General features: G+C 47.5%; 1 protein-coding gene and 1 non-coding gene across 4 annotated transcripts in view; both read right to left on the reverse strand.

Moving 5' to 3' along the window:
- Nucleotides 1-6,722: 6,722 nt before the first annotated feature.
- LOC133065765 (U5 spliceosomal RNA) lies at nt 6,723-6,834 on the reverse strand. Its single transcript, XR_009695013.1, has one exon. It is a non-coding gene; the product is annotated as a U5 spliceosomal RNA (small nuclear RNA).
- A 624-nt stretch (nt 6,835-7,458) lies between these two features.
- The window catches only part of UXS1 (UDP-glucuronate decarboxylase 1), a 54,923-nt gene continuing 43,312 nt past the window's right edge, over nt 7,459-19,069 (reverse strand). For all 3 annotated transcript variants that reach the window (XM_061155338.1, XM_061155339.1, XM_061155337.1), the window contains 6 exons: nt 16,455-16,574; nt 15,914-15,957; nt 12,484-12,544; nt 10,822-10,879; nt 9,085-9,188; nt 7,459-7,667 (listed from right to left, as the gene is read on the reverse strand). In XM_061155338.1, the coding sequence (XP_061011321.1) occupies nt 7,536-7,667; nt 9,085-9,188; nt 10,822-10,879; nt 12,484-12,544; nt 15,914-15,957; nt 16,455-16,574 (519 nt within the window). In that variant the 3' untranslated portion in view covers nt 7,459-7,535. The remainder of the gene's footprint in view (nt 7,668-9,084; nt 9,189-10,821; nt 10,880-12,483; nt 12,545-15,913; nt 15,958-16,454; nt 16,575-19,069) is intronic.

A 19,069-nucleotide genomic window follows, 5' to 3' on the forward strand; every position in this document is an offset into this window, starting at 1 on the left:
TTCATCATTCCTTTGCGGTGCTTTCTCTATAGCACCAAATATTATTCAAATTTCTATCTCCTATACTTTGGATATTTAAGTAAGTGTTTTATCTAATTTGGTTGTGCTAGTATCATGGGGAAAGGAGTGAGATAGATTTGGTGCACGGCATTCACAAATCATGGTGCTTTATTTAAGCTATGCTGTGATTTATCCAAGCACACTTTCTGGTATGTGACCTTGTTATGACTTGTTTCCTCTCACACAGTTAGCACTAACAAATAATTTTAAGTATTTTGTTACATTATTTGAGGGAGATGACAGGCGGTGTGTGTGTGCTTCATGGCCTTATTCAATTAAGCACTCTTATCACTAAATCCTCCTTTAGTTCTTAGAGTTCATAAGAATTTTCCTATAGAGAGCATATTCTTAAAATAGAAAATGTAGCCCATTTCTTTCCATCCCAGAGGTTACACCTTGACCTAATACTTCTATGGATAATGATAATGCTTACTTTTATTCCTTTCTAGGGTTTGTTGAAGAGGATGTTATATGTGGGTATATATATAGTAATATACACATTATATATTAATGTTTAACATATGCATTATATATTTAATATATTTAAATATATTTAACATATTTACATGTGTGTATTGTATTATTAATATATAATTAAATAATGCATAATATATAATATTATATATAAATATAGACTTCCTTGGTGGCTCAGATGGTAAAGAATCTGCCTGCAATGCAGGAGACCCAGTTCAATCCCTAGGTCGGGAAGATCCCCTGGAAAAGAGAAGGGAATGGCAACCCACTCCAGTATTCTTGCCTGGAAATCCCATGGACAGAAGAGCCTACAGTCCATGGGGTCACAAAGAGCGACTAACATCATCACCATCACATATACATGTATATATATATTATACATATACATAATCTAAAAAGGCACGGAATGCACTGTGCTACCCACATTATGTGGTGAGCATCTGATGCCAACTCAGGGTTGGATTTTTATTGCTTTTAATGAAACTCTTTCATCCTATTTTCAGATTTCTAGTTCCTTTCCCTTTTTGCTGAGAAGCAGATTTTGTGAAACCAAGCCAGGAATTGTGGAAGGGAACACGTGGAGTGTCCATTAGTAAAACCCAGATGATGCCAGGAACACCACTGAGCGGTACTCCCACACGACAACAGACAGACTCCACCTTCTGCCGTTGGATCAAGGGAACTAGGGATGAAGAATGTGATGAACTGCCCCTCAGTGACCCTCCTACTAGTCAGCCAGGTGACTCAGACACAGTTCTGTTCTGGGAATAAAGAAATACTACCCTCACCATTTCCTCCTTACATCTGAATGTGACATCACTGCAACCTCATCTGGCTTCCCAGGTGGTGCTAGTGGTAAAGAATCCACCTGCCAATGCAGAAGACACAGGAGACGTGGGTTTGATCCCTGGGTTGGGAAGATCCCTGAAGGAGGAAATGGCAACACACACCAGTGTTCTTGCCTGGGAAATTCCATGGACAGAGGAGCCTGGCAGGCTATAGCCCATGGGATTGCAAAGAGTCAGACACGACTGAATGAGCACAAGCTGTGCGAGTTTGTACTTGTCCAAGAGTTGGTCTATTTCATCCATGTTCTAATCTATGTAGAATCTTTTTGATGTTTGTGCATTCCCTGTTTCATTCCTAATCTTGATTATTCATGGCTTCTGTCATTTTGTAAGAAGTCTGAATTTCATATTTTCAAAGCCCTGTAGATAGCATAGTTGTGAAAGTGAAGTGAAAATCTGAGTTGCTCAGTCATGTCCAACTCTTTTCAACCCTATGGACTTGTAGCCCACCAGGCTCCTCTGTCCATGTAATTCTCCAGAGAATCTTCCCAACCCAGGTATCAAACCTGGGTCTCTTACCATCTGAGCTCACTTTCACATTTAAAAAAATTTTAAATTTATATTGTAGTTGACCCCACTCCAGTACTCTTGCCTGGAAAATCCCATGGACAGAGGAGGCTGGTAGGCTGCGGTCCATGGGGTCGCTAAGAGTCGGACACGACTGGGCGACTTCACTTTCACTTTTCACTTTCACACATTGGAGAAGGAAATGGCAACCCACTCCAGTGTTCTTGCCTGGAGAATCCCAGGGACGGGGGAGCCTGGTGGGCTGCCGTCTATGGGGTCGCACAGAGTCCGACACGATTGAAGTGACTTAGCAGCAGCAGCAGTTGATTAACAATATTGTTAGTTTCAGGTCTACAGCAAGGTGATTCTGTTGTACATATATATGTTTCTATTCTTTTTCAAATACTTTTGCCATTTAGTTTATTGCAGATTATTGAGCAAAGTTTCCTGTGCTATGCAGTAGGTCCTTGTTGTCTATTCTAAATATAGCAGTGTGTACATGTCCTTGGAAACCCCCAATCTATCCCTCCTGCCCACCATTTCCTCTTGGTAACTAAGTTTCTGTTTTGTAAATAATTTCATTTGTATCCTTTTTTTAAGTTCCCCATATAAGCAATAGTATATGATATTTGTCTTTAACTTGTTTCACTTAGCATGACAATCTAGGTCCATCCATATTGCTGCAGATGGCATTGTTTCATTCTTTTAATGGCTGAGGAGTATTCCCATGTATATTTGTACCACGTCTTCTTTATCCATTCCTCTGTTGATGAATATTTAGGGTGCTTCCATGTCTTGACTATTGTAAACAGTGCTGCAATGAACATAGGGTTGCATGTGTCCTTTTGAATCATGTTTTTCTCTGGGTATTTTCCCAGAAGTGGGATTTCCTGGGTGATATGGTAGCTCTATTTTTAATTTTTTAAGGAATCTCCTTACTGTTCTCCATAGTGGTTGCACCTATTTACATTACTAACAACAGTGTGGGAGGGTTCCCTTTTTCCCACATCCTCTCCATATTTATTATTTGTAGACTTTTTCTTTGTTCCAAACTTTAAATTTTTTATTTTGTATTGGGGTATAGCTGATTAACAGTGTTGTGATAGCTTCAGGCAAACAGCAAAGGGACTCAGCCATACACAGACATGTATCCATTCTTCTGCAAACTCCCCCCAATCCAGGCTGCCACATAACATTAAGCTGAGTTCCCTGTGCTGTACAGTAGATCCTTGTTGGTTATCCATTTTAAATACAGCAACGTGCACATGTCTATCTCAAACTCCCTATCACTTCCCCCTACCCTTCCCTCACAGCGACCATAAATTCCAAGTCTGTGAGTCTTTCTGTTTCGTAAATAAGTTCATTTGTATCATCTCTTTTTAGATTCCAAATATAAGAGATGTCATATAATATTCCTCCTTCTCTACTTACTTCACTCAGTAGGACTCTCTCTAGGTCCATCCATGTTGCTGCAAATAGCATTATTTTAATAGTCCATTGTATATATGTACCACATCTTTATCCATTCCTCTGTTGATGGATGATTAGGCTGCTTCCATGTCTTGGCTAATGTAAACAGTGCTGTAATGAACATTAGGGTGTGTGTATCCTTTCGGATCATGTTTTTATCTGGATATATCCCAGGAGTGGAATTGCAGGGTATGTTAGCTCTATTTTTAGTTTTCTACAGCACCGCCATACTATTCTCCATAGTGGCTGTACCAATTTGCATTCTCATCAACAGTGTAGGAGGGTTCCCTTCTTCTCCAGCATTTGTTTGTGGATTTTTTTTTTTTGATGATAGCACCTCACACCTGCCAGAATGGCTATCTTATTGCAGTTATATTTGCATTTCTCCAGTAATTAGCGATGTCAAACATCTTTTCTTGTGCTTCATGGCCATCTGTATGTCCTCTTTGGAGAAATGTCTCTTTTAGGTTTTCTGCCCATTTTTGAGTGGGTTGTTTTGATGATGTTAAGCATCATGAGCTGTTTGTAAATTCTGGAGACTAGTCTTTTTTCAGTCACATCATTTGAAAATATTTTCTCCCAATCTGTAGACTTTTTCTTTGCTGGGTAAAAGCATTTAAGAAGGTCCCATTTGTTTATTTTTCTAGGAGATGGATCGAAAAAGATGTTGCTGTGATTAATGTCAAGAGTGTTCTGCCTGTATTTTCCTCTAGAAGTTTTATAGTGTTTCGTCTCACATTTAGGTCTTTAATAATTTTGAGCTTATTTTTGTGTATGGAGTTCATATTATTTGCAGACTTTTTCATGACAGCCATTCTGACTGATGTGAGGTGACACATTATAGTTTTTATTCAGATTTCTCTAATAATTAGCAGTGTTGGGCATCTTTTCATGTTCCCCTTAGCCCTAAGTGTGTCTTCTTGGAAAAATGTCTCCTTAGGTCTTCTGCCTTTTTTGATGGGGCTTCTCTGGTGACACAGACAGTAAAGAATTCACCTACAGTGTGGGAGATCTAGGTTCAATCCCTGGGTTGGGAAGATCCCCTGGAGAAAGAAATGGCAACCCACTCCAATATTCTGACCTGGAGAATACCATAGGCAGAGGAGGCTGGTGGCTACAGTCCATGGGGTTGCAAAGAGTTGGACATGACTGAGCAACTTTCAAGTCTTTTGCCTAAATTTTTATTTTTTTGAGCCACATAAGCTGTTTGTACATTTTGGAGATTAATCCTTTGTCAGTTACATCATTTGCAAATAGTTTCTGGCATTCTGTTGGATATCTTTTCGTCTTGTTTATGGTTTCCTTTGCAGTGCAGAGCTTTTGAATTTAATTAGGTTCCATTTATTTAGTTTTGTTCTTATTTCCATTACTCTAGGAGAGGGATCAAAAAAGATACTGTTGCAATTTATGTCAGTGTTCTGCCTATGTTTTCCTCTAAGAGTTTCATCAATACCCAGTGTCACATTTAGATCTTTCGAGTTTTTGTGTTAAGAGTATTCTGGTTTCATTTTTTTACATATAACTGTCCAGTTTTTCCAGCAGCATTTATTGAAGAGACTCTTCATTATATATTCTTGCCTCATTTGTCATAGATTAATTGACTATAGATGCATGGGTTTATTTCTGGGCTTTTTATCCTGTTCCATTGATTTATATTTCTGCTTTTGTGCCAGTACCATACTGTTTTGATTGCTTTGTAGCTTTGTAGTATAGTGTGAAGTCAGAGTGCCTGGTTCCTCCAATTTCATTTTTCTTTCTCAAGATTCTTCTGGCTATTTGGGGTCTTTTGTGTCTCCATACATTGAAAACCACAAAACTGTTACAATTTTTGCTTCAGCCATCAAAGGTAACTCAGAAAACTTGAGAAGAGAAAGAAAACCTATTTCATTTACTCATGTTTTCCCTTTCCATGCTCCTCCTTTCTGATGGCTCAAGGTTCCCTCTTATTGTTTCCTTCTTGTTTAGAGAGCTTTTCTTTAGTCATACTTCTCAGGGAGGTCTGCTGGAGAAAACGTCTGTTTTACTTCTGAGAATGTCTCAATTTCTCCTCCCTTTCTGAAGGGTATTTTCACTAGAATTCTGGAAAGACAGTTCTTTCAGTCCACGAGAAATGTGCCACTCGCTTCCAGGCCCCCTGGTTTCTGAGGAACTTGTTGCTGCTCTGTGTTAATACATCACCACCTGGAGGAAACGAGTCATTTCTCTGGCCCATTTTTAGGTTCTTTTCCTGTGGCTCTAGTTTTGAGTCTTACTGTGAGGTCTTGGTGTGGACTCCTTTGGTTTTATCTTATGCTCATCGGCATTTTGAATCTGAGCCTTTACGTGGCTTTGCCAAAGTCAGGAAACGGTCAGCCCTTTTTCTTGGAATATTTTTTTCAGCTCCCCCTTTGTGTGCCTTGAACGTATTCCATGAAAACCATGGGGAAGAAAGTTGAAGGAATTAATCTCCCAGAAGAATTCTAGATATTAGCAATAAACAAGGTAAGAGAATTCTGGAGCCTGGGCTTTGGGGTTCTCCCAAACACACTACACAGCTGAGCACCATGGAGCTCCATGGCTGCATGCTTTCCTTGGTGACCCTGGGCACCACCAGCAGTTCCCCAAAAATGGTGTATCACTCAGTTCAGGCCAAAATAATGACAACTAAATAGAAGAAGCTAGCCTCAGTCCTCTCCCTCTCACACCGTAACACTCCTACTCTGCACAACAAATACAACAAAACCACAGCTTCCTTGGTGTGAGCCCAGAGATTCTGATTGGAAAAACAGGTCTGATTAAAAGATACATCCCCAGGAGATTCTGAAGGACAGACAAGCCTAGGTCACCCTGGTAAGAATGTAAACGAGCACAGTGCCCCCTGCATCATGCTTTGATCCCTTTGGTGTCCATGTGGGATATGTCACCACCACGCAGCACCAACTGACTCAAAAATGTGTCGCTTTAACTCCCTACATGTTCTTCCATTTGTTATAACAGGAACTTAGAAAAACCTAACACTAAACTTTGAAAGAATTCTTAGTGAAAGTGGAAGTTCTCAGTTCCTACAGCACAGGTCAGTAGTGGCACTTCCTTTTTCCATCTGGTCTATACTCCCAGAGAAGGATACACAATGATGCTAACCTTGGGTATACACAGCAGATAATAGTATGCATAGTTTCAGCCCACATCCATACATCAAGTAACATATTACACCAACCTGGATGTTTACAGAACTTTCTTTAAAATGAAATTCACCATTATTTTTTGTAGCCATTCAATCTTTAAAATTAAATTCTCTGATATTTTTCTTAACATTCAAAGATGCACCATGCAAAGTAGAAAGCCAATTGTTAAAGTGAGATTAAATTTCTTTTTTTTTTTTTTAGCCTTGCAAGAGCAAGGCCTCAAAAAATTGGGTACAAACTCAGAATTGCTCCTCTTAGAAAAATTAGTACAAGGCAGACGATTCATATGGTCTGAAGAGAAACCAGAGTATGAGTTTCAATATTTTATTAAAATAGCATATTTAACCACTGTTAACCAAGAATATTAATTTTGTCCCACCCACCCCAACCCCATATGCAGCACGACACAGTAGTGATTTCAAATATCCTTGATCGTGATAACCAACAGAAACATTTCAAAGTCAAGTTTGCAACTAAAAACTAGACCTTGGAAAAATTCTGCATTAGAAGAAACATCACAAAGCTCTCGAGCAGAATTCTTTTCTCTGCCTGAGAATTAATGCAGTATGCCACGCAGCTGACATTACTGCTTGTCTGTTCTTTCTCCTCTATGCATAGAATAACGTCTCGTTTATAAGTACCCACTTCATAAATAAATCGGCATTTTCACCTCATTTAATGTTCCTTTTTTTCAGCTTCACAAAGAAACCAGTAAATAAAACTGTCGACGACAGTCACGACATAGGCTCTCACAGCAAGATAAAAAACTTGAAAATATGCAGAGACGCATCAACGCTATTTTACATAAAAAGATTTTAAAAAGTGCAAGGCAAAATCTGCAGTTTTTTTTAGGGGAGTTTTTAGGCACATCCATTTCTTAAAGCAAGCTTCAGTATGAATTCCAGTTTTTTTCTTCATGACACCTGTTTTAGTTAGTCTTTCTTTAAAAAAAAAAAAAATACATCCTGTCAAGTGTGAAATAGGGCATCTACGGTCCCAAAAGGCGAGGTTTTCAGTTATGGCGTGTCCGTCCTTTTTTTATCCTTGCCGGCTTTGGTTTGGGGATGTACTGGTTATTTGCCTGGTACTCGAGTTCTTTCCGGAAGTAGTGGATGGCTTTGTTTAACCCTTCCTCCAGCGGGACCTGTTTAAAGAGAGGGTGAGAATGAGGGGCAGCCTCTGCCTGCATGGTGCACTTTAACACCAGGGGCCCCCTTCTCCTCCTCTCAGAAGTCTCCATGGAGGAAGATGCTCAGGAAGGCGGCCAGATAAGATCCACACACCTGACTCTTCCTGGAGACACTCACCCTCTGGACCTTCACCCCTGGGGACCTGACACCCTCTGCTCTATCACTCCCAGGGACTCGAAACCACCTGCACCTTCAACCCCGGGGACTCTTCACCCTCTGCACAGGGACCCGGGACAACGACTGAACAGCCTCATAATGTGGAGGCCACCAGAGCAAACACGGAGCGGAAATCACAGCAGGTGCCCATGCCGTGCAGACACAATGAAGGACAGGAAAGCAGCAGCCCGATGGCAGTCCACCTGGAGAAGCTGGAGGACACTCAGCCCGGGGAACGGGGGACCCTTGCCCCAGGAGGAGGGCAGTCTGCTCAAGGGACCCACCCCCAGGGAGGGGGGCAACCAACCCGGGGGGGACAGATGAACCCACACGTGGGGTTGAACCTCACAAGTGGGGGCAGTGAGCCTGGGAAGAACCCAGGCTCCAAGGAGAGTACCAGTCAGCCCAGGGAGGACTCACAACCCAAGAGGGGGGCAATCAACTGGGGGGACAGGGGATGGGGAGGGAGACTCAGGCCCAGAAAGGAGAGCAGTGAGCCCTGGTAAGACAGTCAGCCTTGGGGAGAAGGGGACCCACACCCCAGGGGGATTCAGTGAACCTGGGGAGATGAGTGGTCCATGTCCCAGGAGGGGGGCAGTCAGCGTGGGAGGACATAGGGACCTTCACCCGAGGAGGGAGGCAGTCAGCCTGGGGGACCCTTACCCCAGGGGGGTAGTCATTCTGGTTGAGGGGGCCCCATGCCCTGGGGAGTGGGAGTCAGCCTCTGGAACCTGGGGACACCAGGTCCAGGGGATAGCATTCCCGCCTTGGGGAGCCACACTGGGAGGCCAAAGGCCTTTAAGAGTGGGGGGAAGGCCGGGAGGTCTGCAGTTTGTAGGCTTTGGCTTCTCACTCGCCCACCCTGCTTGGCCTGAGTGGGGGCCAGTTTGGATGAGGTCACATAGGTAATGGACACCAAGGTTGGCCCTCCTCACCCATGACACCCTGGCTGAATGGACAGCCAGACCCAACAGGGCTACTCAGTTCTAAGCCTGCACTGTTGCCCCCTCAGTACGGCATTCCAAGTGAAGCCAGTGAAGGGAGACCCTCAACGGCAGATGCCCCAAGAGTCCAGGTTACAACCGTAACAGAGAAGAAAGGACGCAGGCCTGGAGAGGAGCGTGCCAGAGCTGCCCCACTCAGCAGTGCCTGTGAGGGATAAACACAGGGAAAGGCCTTCTCCAGCGGGTGGTGACAGCCCCGACCCCCTCTTACCACTGGCTCCCATCCCAGCATCAACTTTGCTTTCTTGATGTCTGGTTTCCTTTTCTGGGGGTCATCCTGGGCTTCAGAAAGAAACTGAATTTCACTCCCACTGCCTGAATTTACGAAAAACAAAAACAGAATCAGGAACCACTGAAGTGTGATTTTTATACGTGAATGTCAAGTCCCACCTGCACAGGAACACAGATGCAGCCGGCGTGATGTGTCCAAGTCCCCTCGCCCTGGCTCCACAGGCCTGAGCCACCCTGAGGTGGGTGAGTGGGCAGGCCCCACGCTGACCACCACTCTCAGCCAACATGGCCATGCGCCCACTGCCCACAACCCAGGCGAGGCATCCTCCAGGTATGAACACCCTACCAGAGCCCCTCGCCTACAGTCAGGCCGCCTAACAAGCAGCATGCAGGGGAGTGAATGTGGGCCAGGCCTGGTCAACACCTTACATGGGCCTGGTCACTGACACAAGAGCCACCCTGAGCCTACACAAAGATGTCCAGCCACCCTGGACAGACCACATGCAGAAAGAAGGACAGAAGCCTGGCCGGTCCAGCTTCCTTGCTGGGCCCACACCCTGCCGGCCAGTAGAATGAAGCCATCCCAGTGACCGTTGGCCAGGCCTGCAGAGGGAGTCCCCACCCCAGAATCTGGAGTGAATAAACAGCTGCTGTCTGAAGCCACTGGTGTTTCGGGCCATGTGTCACACAGCCGTCGTCCTGGGACTTAGACAAACTTCACTTCCACATGAGCATGACCCCAAGGATCTGGTCACATGCAGGCTCTGCTCCGGGACACGTGGGCAGGTCTGTGGGTCAGCATTTCTCACAAGACGGTGATGAAGCTGCTGGTGCCAGGGCCCGGGGTCCAAGGTGAGCCTCCCCACTGGGGAAGGGTGGACAGACCCCCAGGGGAGACACCAGGGAAGAATGTAAACAGAGGCTGCTGAGATTTCTGTCTTAGGAAGACTATCCCCTGTACTATCTGACTATTCCGGCTGGTAGCTGACAGCTCGGTGCCAGGACAGACCACCTCAGACACTGTAGCTGGCTAAAGTGGCGGTCTGGATGGGCCAACCTCTTGCTCATGCAGTCCAGCCAAACCCGTTCCAATCTGGCTGTGTCTGAACCTCTGACTTCTTGATCACCCGTGGGAAGCAGGCACTCCCTGAGCGAGGCTCCTGGGAGCCCCAGGACACCTGTGACAAAGGGCACAGCCCGTGGGCGCCAGCAGCCCACGGATAGCTAGAAACACACAAACTGCTTGTGGCTTAAGAGCACACCCTCTCTGGAGCCACTCCCAGTGTCCACACCACCTATCCCCTCGGCCAGGGCGGCCAGGACTGCACACGGAACCTAAAGCTGCCCACCAGACTCTGTCAGAAGCACACAGACCAGCGTTGCCCTCCTGCTCCCTGAAGCTCTGTGCACGTCATGGCCAGCATGTGGCACCAGACTGCTGTCACCTGTGGAGAACTGCTGACCAAGTCACGTCTCAGGCACCGGGGACAAACGGACGTTCCCGCTACACAAAGACCTGCTGTCACCACAGGGACCCAAGTCAGCCCCTTCCCCTTCATCTTTCCATTACTTAAAGCATCTCAAAACAGTGGGGCGCTCCTGACCCAGTTCTGCTTCCCATCCAGTTCAGTCAGCGAGTGTTAACCATGCACTGTCCAGATGAGGTGTTACTAACCGACAGGCCAGCTTCACTCAGGGAGGCCCCTGTTCTACTCACCAACGAGGTTTTTGATGAGCTGAGCAAATTCTAGGATGGTGTGTTCTTCCGGGTTCCCCTGAGGAGGAGAGGGTCTCTGGTTAGCAGTGTCAACACAACAGGACACCACCACCCACGTCCTCCAGGGTGCTTGCAGGCTCATGAAGTCACCGGACTCCCACCTCCATGAAGGTTCCGCAGGAGGCACAGCACGGCTGGGGGCTACACTATGCCTATTCCCGCCTTGGCCTTGGTTGGGGGCATCTAACGGGGACACGTCCCCTGGCCCAGGTACAGGATGGTGTCCAGGTGCAAAGGTTCTGTAACCGCAGTGTTGCTGGGCAGGAAAGCCTGGTTCTGCCAGCGAGCTCCCCTAGGACATGCGATACCCCGATGGGGCACTACGCTCATCACCTCAGTAGTGAAGACCCCTGAGCTCAGACACAAAGCCTGACAGAAATGAAATGTATTCAGAGATGTGGGCTCTGGGCAGCTGGCAGGAGAGACAGGAACTGGTTGAAGGAGAGCTGACTTCTGGAGGGTTTGAGGAAAACCATTCTCTCCTTCTCTTCCTCCCCTCACACCTTCTAGCAGCTTCAGCCCCTTCCTTTCCCAGTCCTGCTGATCCCATCATGAGAGACCACCACGAAGTCTGGCAACTAAATGTCCTAAGTACTCTTTGTTCTCAATCTCCTAGTTTCCTCTGAATCAAGATGACAGAGGCAGGCAGGGTTGTTGTTGTTTAACTGCTAACTCACGTCTAACTCTTTGCGACCCCTGGACTGCACCCCGCCAGGCTCCTCTGTCCATGGGATTCTGCAGGCAAGAATACTGGAATGGGTTGTCATTTGCTTCTCGAGGGGACCTTCCTGAACCAGGGATTGAACCCTGCATTAGCAGGCAGGTTCTTTACCACTGAGCTACCAGGGAAGCCCAAGGTTTTACCATAAATATACGGAAAGTTTTCTGCCAACAAGAACCAAAGACAACAAGCTGCTCTGCAGAGAAGCATGTCCTCCAGCACGAGGGGCGAAAGGCTGGATGAGACAGCAGGCTAAACTACCTCCCAACCCTGCCAGGAGTGGCTGGAGCTACAGGAAGCCAGACACAAAGCTGCCTCAGGCAGCCCTGGGTAATCCGCAGCCCTGGCAAGGCAGGGAAAACGTCCTAATCCTTCACTTTTTATGTCCCTGAAAAGTGAGCTTTATAAAGACTAACTGCAGGAGGAGAAGGGGACGACAGAGGAGGAGATGGTTGGATGACATCACCAACTCAATGGACGTGAGTTTGAGCAAACTCTGGGAGACAGTGAACAACAGGGAAGCCTGATGTGCACAGCCCATGGGGTAACAGAGTCGGACATGACTAAGCAACTGGACACCAACAAAACTGCACAAGACATGATGGGGAAAAGACATACACACAGCCCCACAACGAGCAGAGGCTTTTCGAGCTCTGAGACCTGGCCTCCAGGTGCTCGGAGTCAGGTTAGTGTCTATTATGCGGTTCATCTATCCGTTGCAGATGCCCTACATCTTGGCAGACTCCTGTTTCATTCTGTTCTGTGATTTTTCCTCTAGTGCTGGTTAAGTGGCAAACAGGCGCATGCGCTAAGCTTGCTGACAGCAAGTGAACCAGGAACCAGACTGCTAAGCAGGCAGTGGGCGGCAGGGATGGACTCACCAGGTTGACGGGGCTGCTGACGTTGCTGTTCATGAGTGCCACAAGGCCATTCACCAGGTCGCTGGAAAAGAGGGGAGGCCGCTCAGGTGCCTGCTGACGCCCACAGGTGTGGTGCATCAGACATGAGCCACCTCCTGGGAGGAGAGATGGGACGTCAGAATAAAATCCTACATGTTAGAGGGCGTGGAGGATGCTCAAGTATTCTAGGAGAAAGGGTGGTGTCAGGGAGCTGCCTTCTGTGCACAAGTGTAGGCAGACGACTGGACAGGATGGGAGCTGAGAAATGGGGCTGAGTTCGCTACATTGTGTATTTCTGAAATTGTTTAACAATTAAAAAGTAAAAGTAGACACATATCCAAAAGAGATGGTGTTTATGCAAGTTTCTGAGGAAAGACGATATTTAACACAAACCCAGGTAGTTGGCCCAGGACGGAAAAGCGGATGGTTTTTTTAAAAAAATAAGCTCCCCTGCAAAAAAAAAAAAAACTCCAGTATGTGAGTCCTATACTGACAATTCAGATAAAGCAGACAACCCTGAGCATTAAAATGAGTTCCCTGGCCCTCCAGGCCTCACCTCCCACCGGAGCCCCTAGCTCCCAGAAGGAACAGTTGGGGTGTCTAGATGCTGCCAATGGACCGTGAGCAACTGGGTCATGATGGTGATGGTGAGGAGGCAAATTTCTGCTTACCAAGGTTTGGTTCTTATTTATAGAACCATTAGAGGGTGGTTCTGTCAAAAAAAGAAACAAAACAAAGTGACTTTGTAAAAATGACACCTCAGTGCTACATAAACACGGGCTAAGGCACTTCCCCCAGCTATGTTTCTGAGGAGGTTGTGGGGGACTCTGCACATGTGGCCCTCTGGAACCTCTCCTTCCTCCTCCATCACAACCAGCAAGGAGCAGGTTACTGTGCTCACCTCCAAAAAAAGACCTTAGTTTTTCCTCTCCTTTTCATTGAGGGGGGAAAAAAATGAGGGGGGTTTGCTACTTAGCAAACACAATTTTCTAGGATCTTGTTTACAACCAATGGGTGTTTTGGGAACATGCCTTGCTCTCGCAGATCAAGCACAAGTGCAGATAAACACTCGCTGACCCAGGATGTTTCCTCTCTCCTAGAAATGAACACAGGCCCCTCCATCACTATGGCGGTAATGACCACATCCCAACTCCCTCTCTGATGACACATGTCTCTGCCTGTTTGGAAAGACATTGAAAGCTGCCGTTCTGTAGCATCCATGAGTTTTTAATACTGAAATGGGGGGGGGGGGTCCCCATACTAAGCTGGAAGGTGATGGAATCATGTAATATCATTCAGTGGAGGTGGAGATGGGGCATGCATCTTTTATGCAACAAACCATCCACTTCTAAGGTCAGAGTTGCATAGATCATACCCATTTAACCTGAAGTTCTTTTAAAGTGTCATTTTGACAAAGCTACTTTTTAAGACAACACTGCATTGCCTCTGTGATGGGGTGAGGATGCAATCTGCCTATGAGAGAACCAGGCACAGACAGGACAAGACATCAGTGCACAGGCCACCCTGAGACCCCAACAATCACCCAGAGACTGCGCCATGCTGCTTCAGGGCAAGCATGGATTTTGGAAATGGGTAACTTAGTTCAGCAACGCAAGGTCCCGACATTGTGCATTTTTATTAGTAACAGTGAAGTAGAAGAGTCTCAGTTTCTATAAACTAGCTTATTTAAAACAGCCTGGCCCTGGTGAGCTGACCATCTTGGCCGAGTCTTGAACAAGGTAGAGTGGAGGCCAGGAAAGCTCGTTCCTCCAAGTTTGGGGAGGTCAGGGGAGCCTCGTGTGTCAGGGCCCAGTGACCCCAGGAGCAAGACCAGCAGACAGCACAGCCCCATGAAGAGACATTCTGCCCAGAGAGTCCCCAGCAACACTCCAGTGACCGCATCAAGGTCTCTCAGGCTGCACGCTGGTGTCTGGTCAGTGAGGGGCACACGGAATGTGCAGGGCAGGCAGCAAGGCGCATCCTGTCCTGGCTGGGATAGAATGCAACCCGTGCATCACATGATGCTTAAAAGACTTTTAACCATCAGCAAAAAAAAAAAAAACACCTGAGAGGCTACTTTAAATGATTTCATATCTGATGCCTTTGAAATAAGAGTGTGTTCTGACTGATGTCTTGTTTACTGCACAGACTCTGGAATATTCCACAAGGTGGTATGGCTGGAGGAGTCTGGGGACCTTAATGAGGCTGTTAGAGGAGATTCAATGTGACTAAGATGCCAAGATCCCTGAGAAGTGTGAAGACGGGCCGGGGGAGTGGGATGGAGATGTGTCACTAAAGCAGGAGGTACCTGATGCAGACACGCCCCTCCCCCCAGCACAGTCCCCATACTGACACAGACCTTGCCCATCCCCTCATGGCTCTGGGGTCAAGTGCCTTGACCTGGAAACAGGCTGCTAGGTTGTGCTCAAATCCCTTCTTAGAATATTTGGGCAACAAAGTGGGCCAGTGACAAGATGGTCTCAGGCACTTTGCCCTCCTGGTCAACATACGAACAGCTGTGAGAAAAAAACACTGCTCATTATCTACATTTACTCACAACTTTCCTCTGGACTAAATGTGAAAATTCACAAACACTTGCAGGAAAAAAAAAAATCTACAGTAGTTACATGTTTAATTTTTTCTTTCTTTTAAGCCAGGCAAAAGTTAGGGTGACTGCCTGGGTCAGGGTGGGGCTGGGGGCCACCTGCCACCACTTCCCCTGACAGCACCCCTGGGGTGGCCACCAGGAGCACCAGGAATTCGCGTTTCCTAGTGGACAAGGTACCAAAACACACAACTAGCGTGTGCCCAGTGATTCAGGACACCACAGAACGATGCAGGATTCACCACCTCCTGGCACGTGGGAGAACAGGCTGGTAGATGTAACTGTTCACACAATAGCTCTTAGAACCTAGACTGCACTGTAAAACTTGTCACCAACCAAACTGGTGACAAGCAGTTTGTCAACCAAACTGGCTGACAAAAAAGTTAGATTTAGGAGGATGACTGAGAAAATGGTAAATATTACCTGTGAGATAATTCAACAAAGTTATTAAAAATGCTTTTAACTGTGTGTAGTTTTGACACCGCATTCCCTGACAATACGACACTCGGCCTTATCTTTCCCTCAATGAGGACGATCTTGTCCACCCAGGAGACCATGTCCATAGGGTCTGATTCCAGCATCTCCAAGTCTGCTGGATGCAGAGGCCAGCACCTCACCAGCCTGACCTGGAGCCCCTGGGTGACCGTCAGGGCCGGTGGGTCTGCCGACCAGACACTAGGTGGCAGCAAGGGACCAGCATGTCTGACCTCTGCTCACAGATCCAAGGCACCCGAGAGGAGCAGAGCGGTCAGTCCCACCCGAGGCTGACCAACTCAGATGGGAGCTGCGGCCAGCCCGGGGTCTTACCTGACATACTGGAAGGCCCTCGTCTGCGATCCGGATCCATACACCTGTGGGGAGACAACAGTGAGGGTGCTGAAACCACACACCGGGACCTCAACCCTGATGCCCTCGGGATCCAGAGGCTGCGGCTCCAGGCCCTGCCAGGTCACGTGGGTGAGGTTCCAGCTCACATGAATGACACCTCAGGGCCCTGCTGCAGGAGGGCCTTCACCAGACCTGCAGCTTCCCCCAGAGGCACCTTGAGGGGCCCTGAGTATGGAGACACCTCCTCAGGGCCCCTCCCTCTGGGAGGGAGACGCCCCAGGGCCAAGAGCACGTAAAGAGAGGTCTTCACAGGTAGACCCTGCGCCCAAGGCACCAGGGTGTCTGTGGCTGGGGAGAGGGTGACCTGACTCCGTCCTCAGTCACAGCTCCCATGAGCTCCCTCCCTCCCTCCCTCCGAGGGCAGCGGGGACGTGGGATTTAGGGCCAGCTCCCCCGGATGGGATGCCCTTACCCTGAGTCCCCTGGACGACATCCCTACACCCGCCTGCTGGCCACGCACCGTGAGCGGCTCCCCCTGCAGCGCCTGCAGGATGAAGTTGCTGACCACCCGGCCATCGTTCATGTGCATTCGGGGACCAAAGGTGTTGAAGATCCTGGCCACGCGCACCTCCACACCCTCCTGCAACAGAGAGAAGTTGAGCCCCATGCCCACAGCCGCAGGATTCACCATTGCCGTGCCTCGTGGCTCCTCCTTCCAGACACCTTGCCCTGCACACATGGGATGTGTGTGCTCTGTAATCAAGCCTTGAGTCTGCAGAGTCACCCCAAACTCACAGGAGCCCCAGATCCCACTGCTAGGAGGCCCTGGCGTGAATACACTGCAGAAACCCAAGAGGCAGTTAATCGGGGCAAGAGGAAATGATGGGTGTACATTTTTTGCCCCAGTAAATAAGTATCTATTTTTCTCAACAAGCATCATGCTACGCATCTCTTTCCCAATCTCTTTCACATAATGTTTTGTGTAAATTGATCACTCAATAGAGATTTAAATGTCAGTGAATGCTTAACAGCTGATTTGAAGGAGGTAAGACAGCACTTTTTCCTGGGGAAGGACCACACTGTACCTACATCCCCTTCTGTTCTGCTGAAAAACTCATCTATTTAGTGAAAAACCAGACCACCTAGCACCTGATACAGGCGATTGGCTCAATGCCTGAGAAGATACACACATAACACTGATCACAGCAATGGGAGTCCCACGTGGTGAGATCGCAGACCTTCACTCTCTTCTGCACGTTGTTTCCAATGTTTCTATTTTCATTACAATAAACATCTATTACTTCTGTAACTGGGGAAAACATACTTTCAAACACGTAATCAGGAAAGTATGTATTTTTTAAACCCCAAAAGCCTTCTGCAACCTATTAATTTCACAGGCTGCTTTGTCAGTGATAACTGTTTCTATCACCTACTCTGAATCAGTGAACTCTTAGCGCAATCCATCATCCATCAGACAACAGACATGTGTCTCCTGGACCGAAGGGCCCCCCACCAGGAGCAGGTGAAGGCTGTGGAGAGTGGGGACCCACACATGCCCCCAAGCCCACAGTGCAGGCCTTGCGGGGGGACATTTCCAGACAGCCGGGACGCACTGCTCACCTGGGCAGACACGAGTTCTGGGGCAGGTGTGCTGACAAGAACCCACAGGTTACTTGGCACTGTTGGCCCATACCCCAGGGTCACAAAAATTGCTGAGCCTGTGTCCACGGGCAACTCCTAGACTGGACACCATGACAGGGATCAGTCTGTTCACTGTCCTCAGGGGGATGCCCACTGTCACCCTGACCACCACGTGACTTCTGCACACAGGCAACATCATCTGCTGGGATCCCCAGTGGGCAGCCCCGGCAGGCAGCACCTGCAGCAGACGCGTTGGGCAGTGAGTGACACCTCCTGAGGGCCACCACCCAAAGGACTCCCAGTGGGTACATTACAGATTTTCGAGAGAGTGTGACTCTCTCAAGACCTATGCGTGGGCCACAGGTCCTGGCATACAGTCAGTGCTCAATAAATGCTGGCTATGCTGCTACTAAATACCCTTAGTTATCATGAGCTCATACCTTAATATGTACACTTATGACATTAAGTTATACTCCTAGTTTTTTTAACAGAAACTGAAAGTTCAACAAAAATGTCCTGTTTGTGTACCATCTTTATTTAGCTTCGTAAAAGCCAAGAAATACGAGCACAAAAGAAGACAGCCTACAGTCTACAAACTTATCACACAATAAAGTGTAGTTATGACCCTCACGCGCTCGAGTTAGTGTTCTCAGGGACCAACATACACGGAGGCTGTTCCTGGGAGACCATTTTAACTTTTGCTGTCAAAATATTCTGGGCTCAAAAATGATACAGGTAGCACTGACATAACTAACCACACTCCCACGTGTAAAACAGACGGCTGGGGGGAAGCCCCCGAGCAGCCCAGGGAGCTTAGCCTGGTGCTCTGTGATGACCTGGAGGGGTGGGGCGGGGCGGTGAGGTGAGAGAGAGGCTCAAGAGGGAGGGGAGATGTGTATACATACGGCCGATTCACGTTACCGTTAGTTACAGCAGAAACTAACACAACATTGTAAAGCAATTATACTCCCGTTTTAAAAAAGGATGACATAGGTATGTCTTTTCTAAAACTGATTAAAATAAATGAATAATAAAGTCAATTGGCCTAGATAAACTTTGAAAGCGATTAGTTCTGCCAAGAAGTATGAAATATGCAGAAAAATGTAAATACCTACATCAGCATAACGTTGTTCTGTGGGTCTTCAACACTTGTAAACGTTAAATATATAAGGAAAAAAAGTCTCTGGTAATTGCACCCCTCCCCCAAAAAGAAACAAAGCGTTCAGGGCCTCCCAGCCCAGCCCTGCGTTCTTGGCACTGGGTACCCAGGCAGGGCCCACCCCACCTTGCACAAAGCCCATGGCCAACTGAGGCTCCAACTGGGCCTCAATCCAAGGCTGCTCCCAGGATGGACACCTGCTAGCCTCTCAGTCTCAGAGATCTCATCTCTCAGTCCGAGAGAGAGAAGCCTCTGTCACAGAGGCCTGCCCAGAAAACACCTGGCCACAGTCATCTACCTACATGTCCCTCCAGTAAAGAGTATGTCAGTGAGGA

This window comes from Dama dama, chromosome 11, assembly GCF_033118175.1.
Source record: "Dama dama isolate Ldn47 chromosome 11, ASM3311817v1, whole genome shotgun sequence".
NCBI lineage: Eukaryota > Metazoa > Chordata > Mammalia > Artiodactyla > Cervidae > Dama > Dama dama.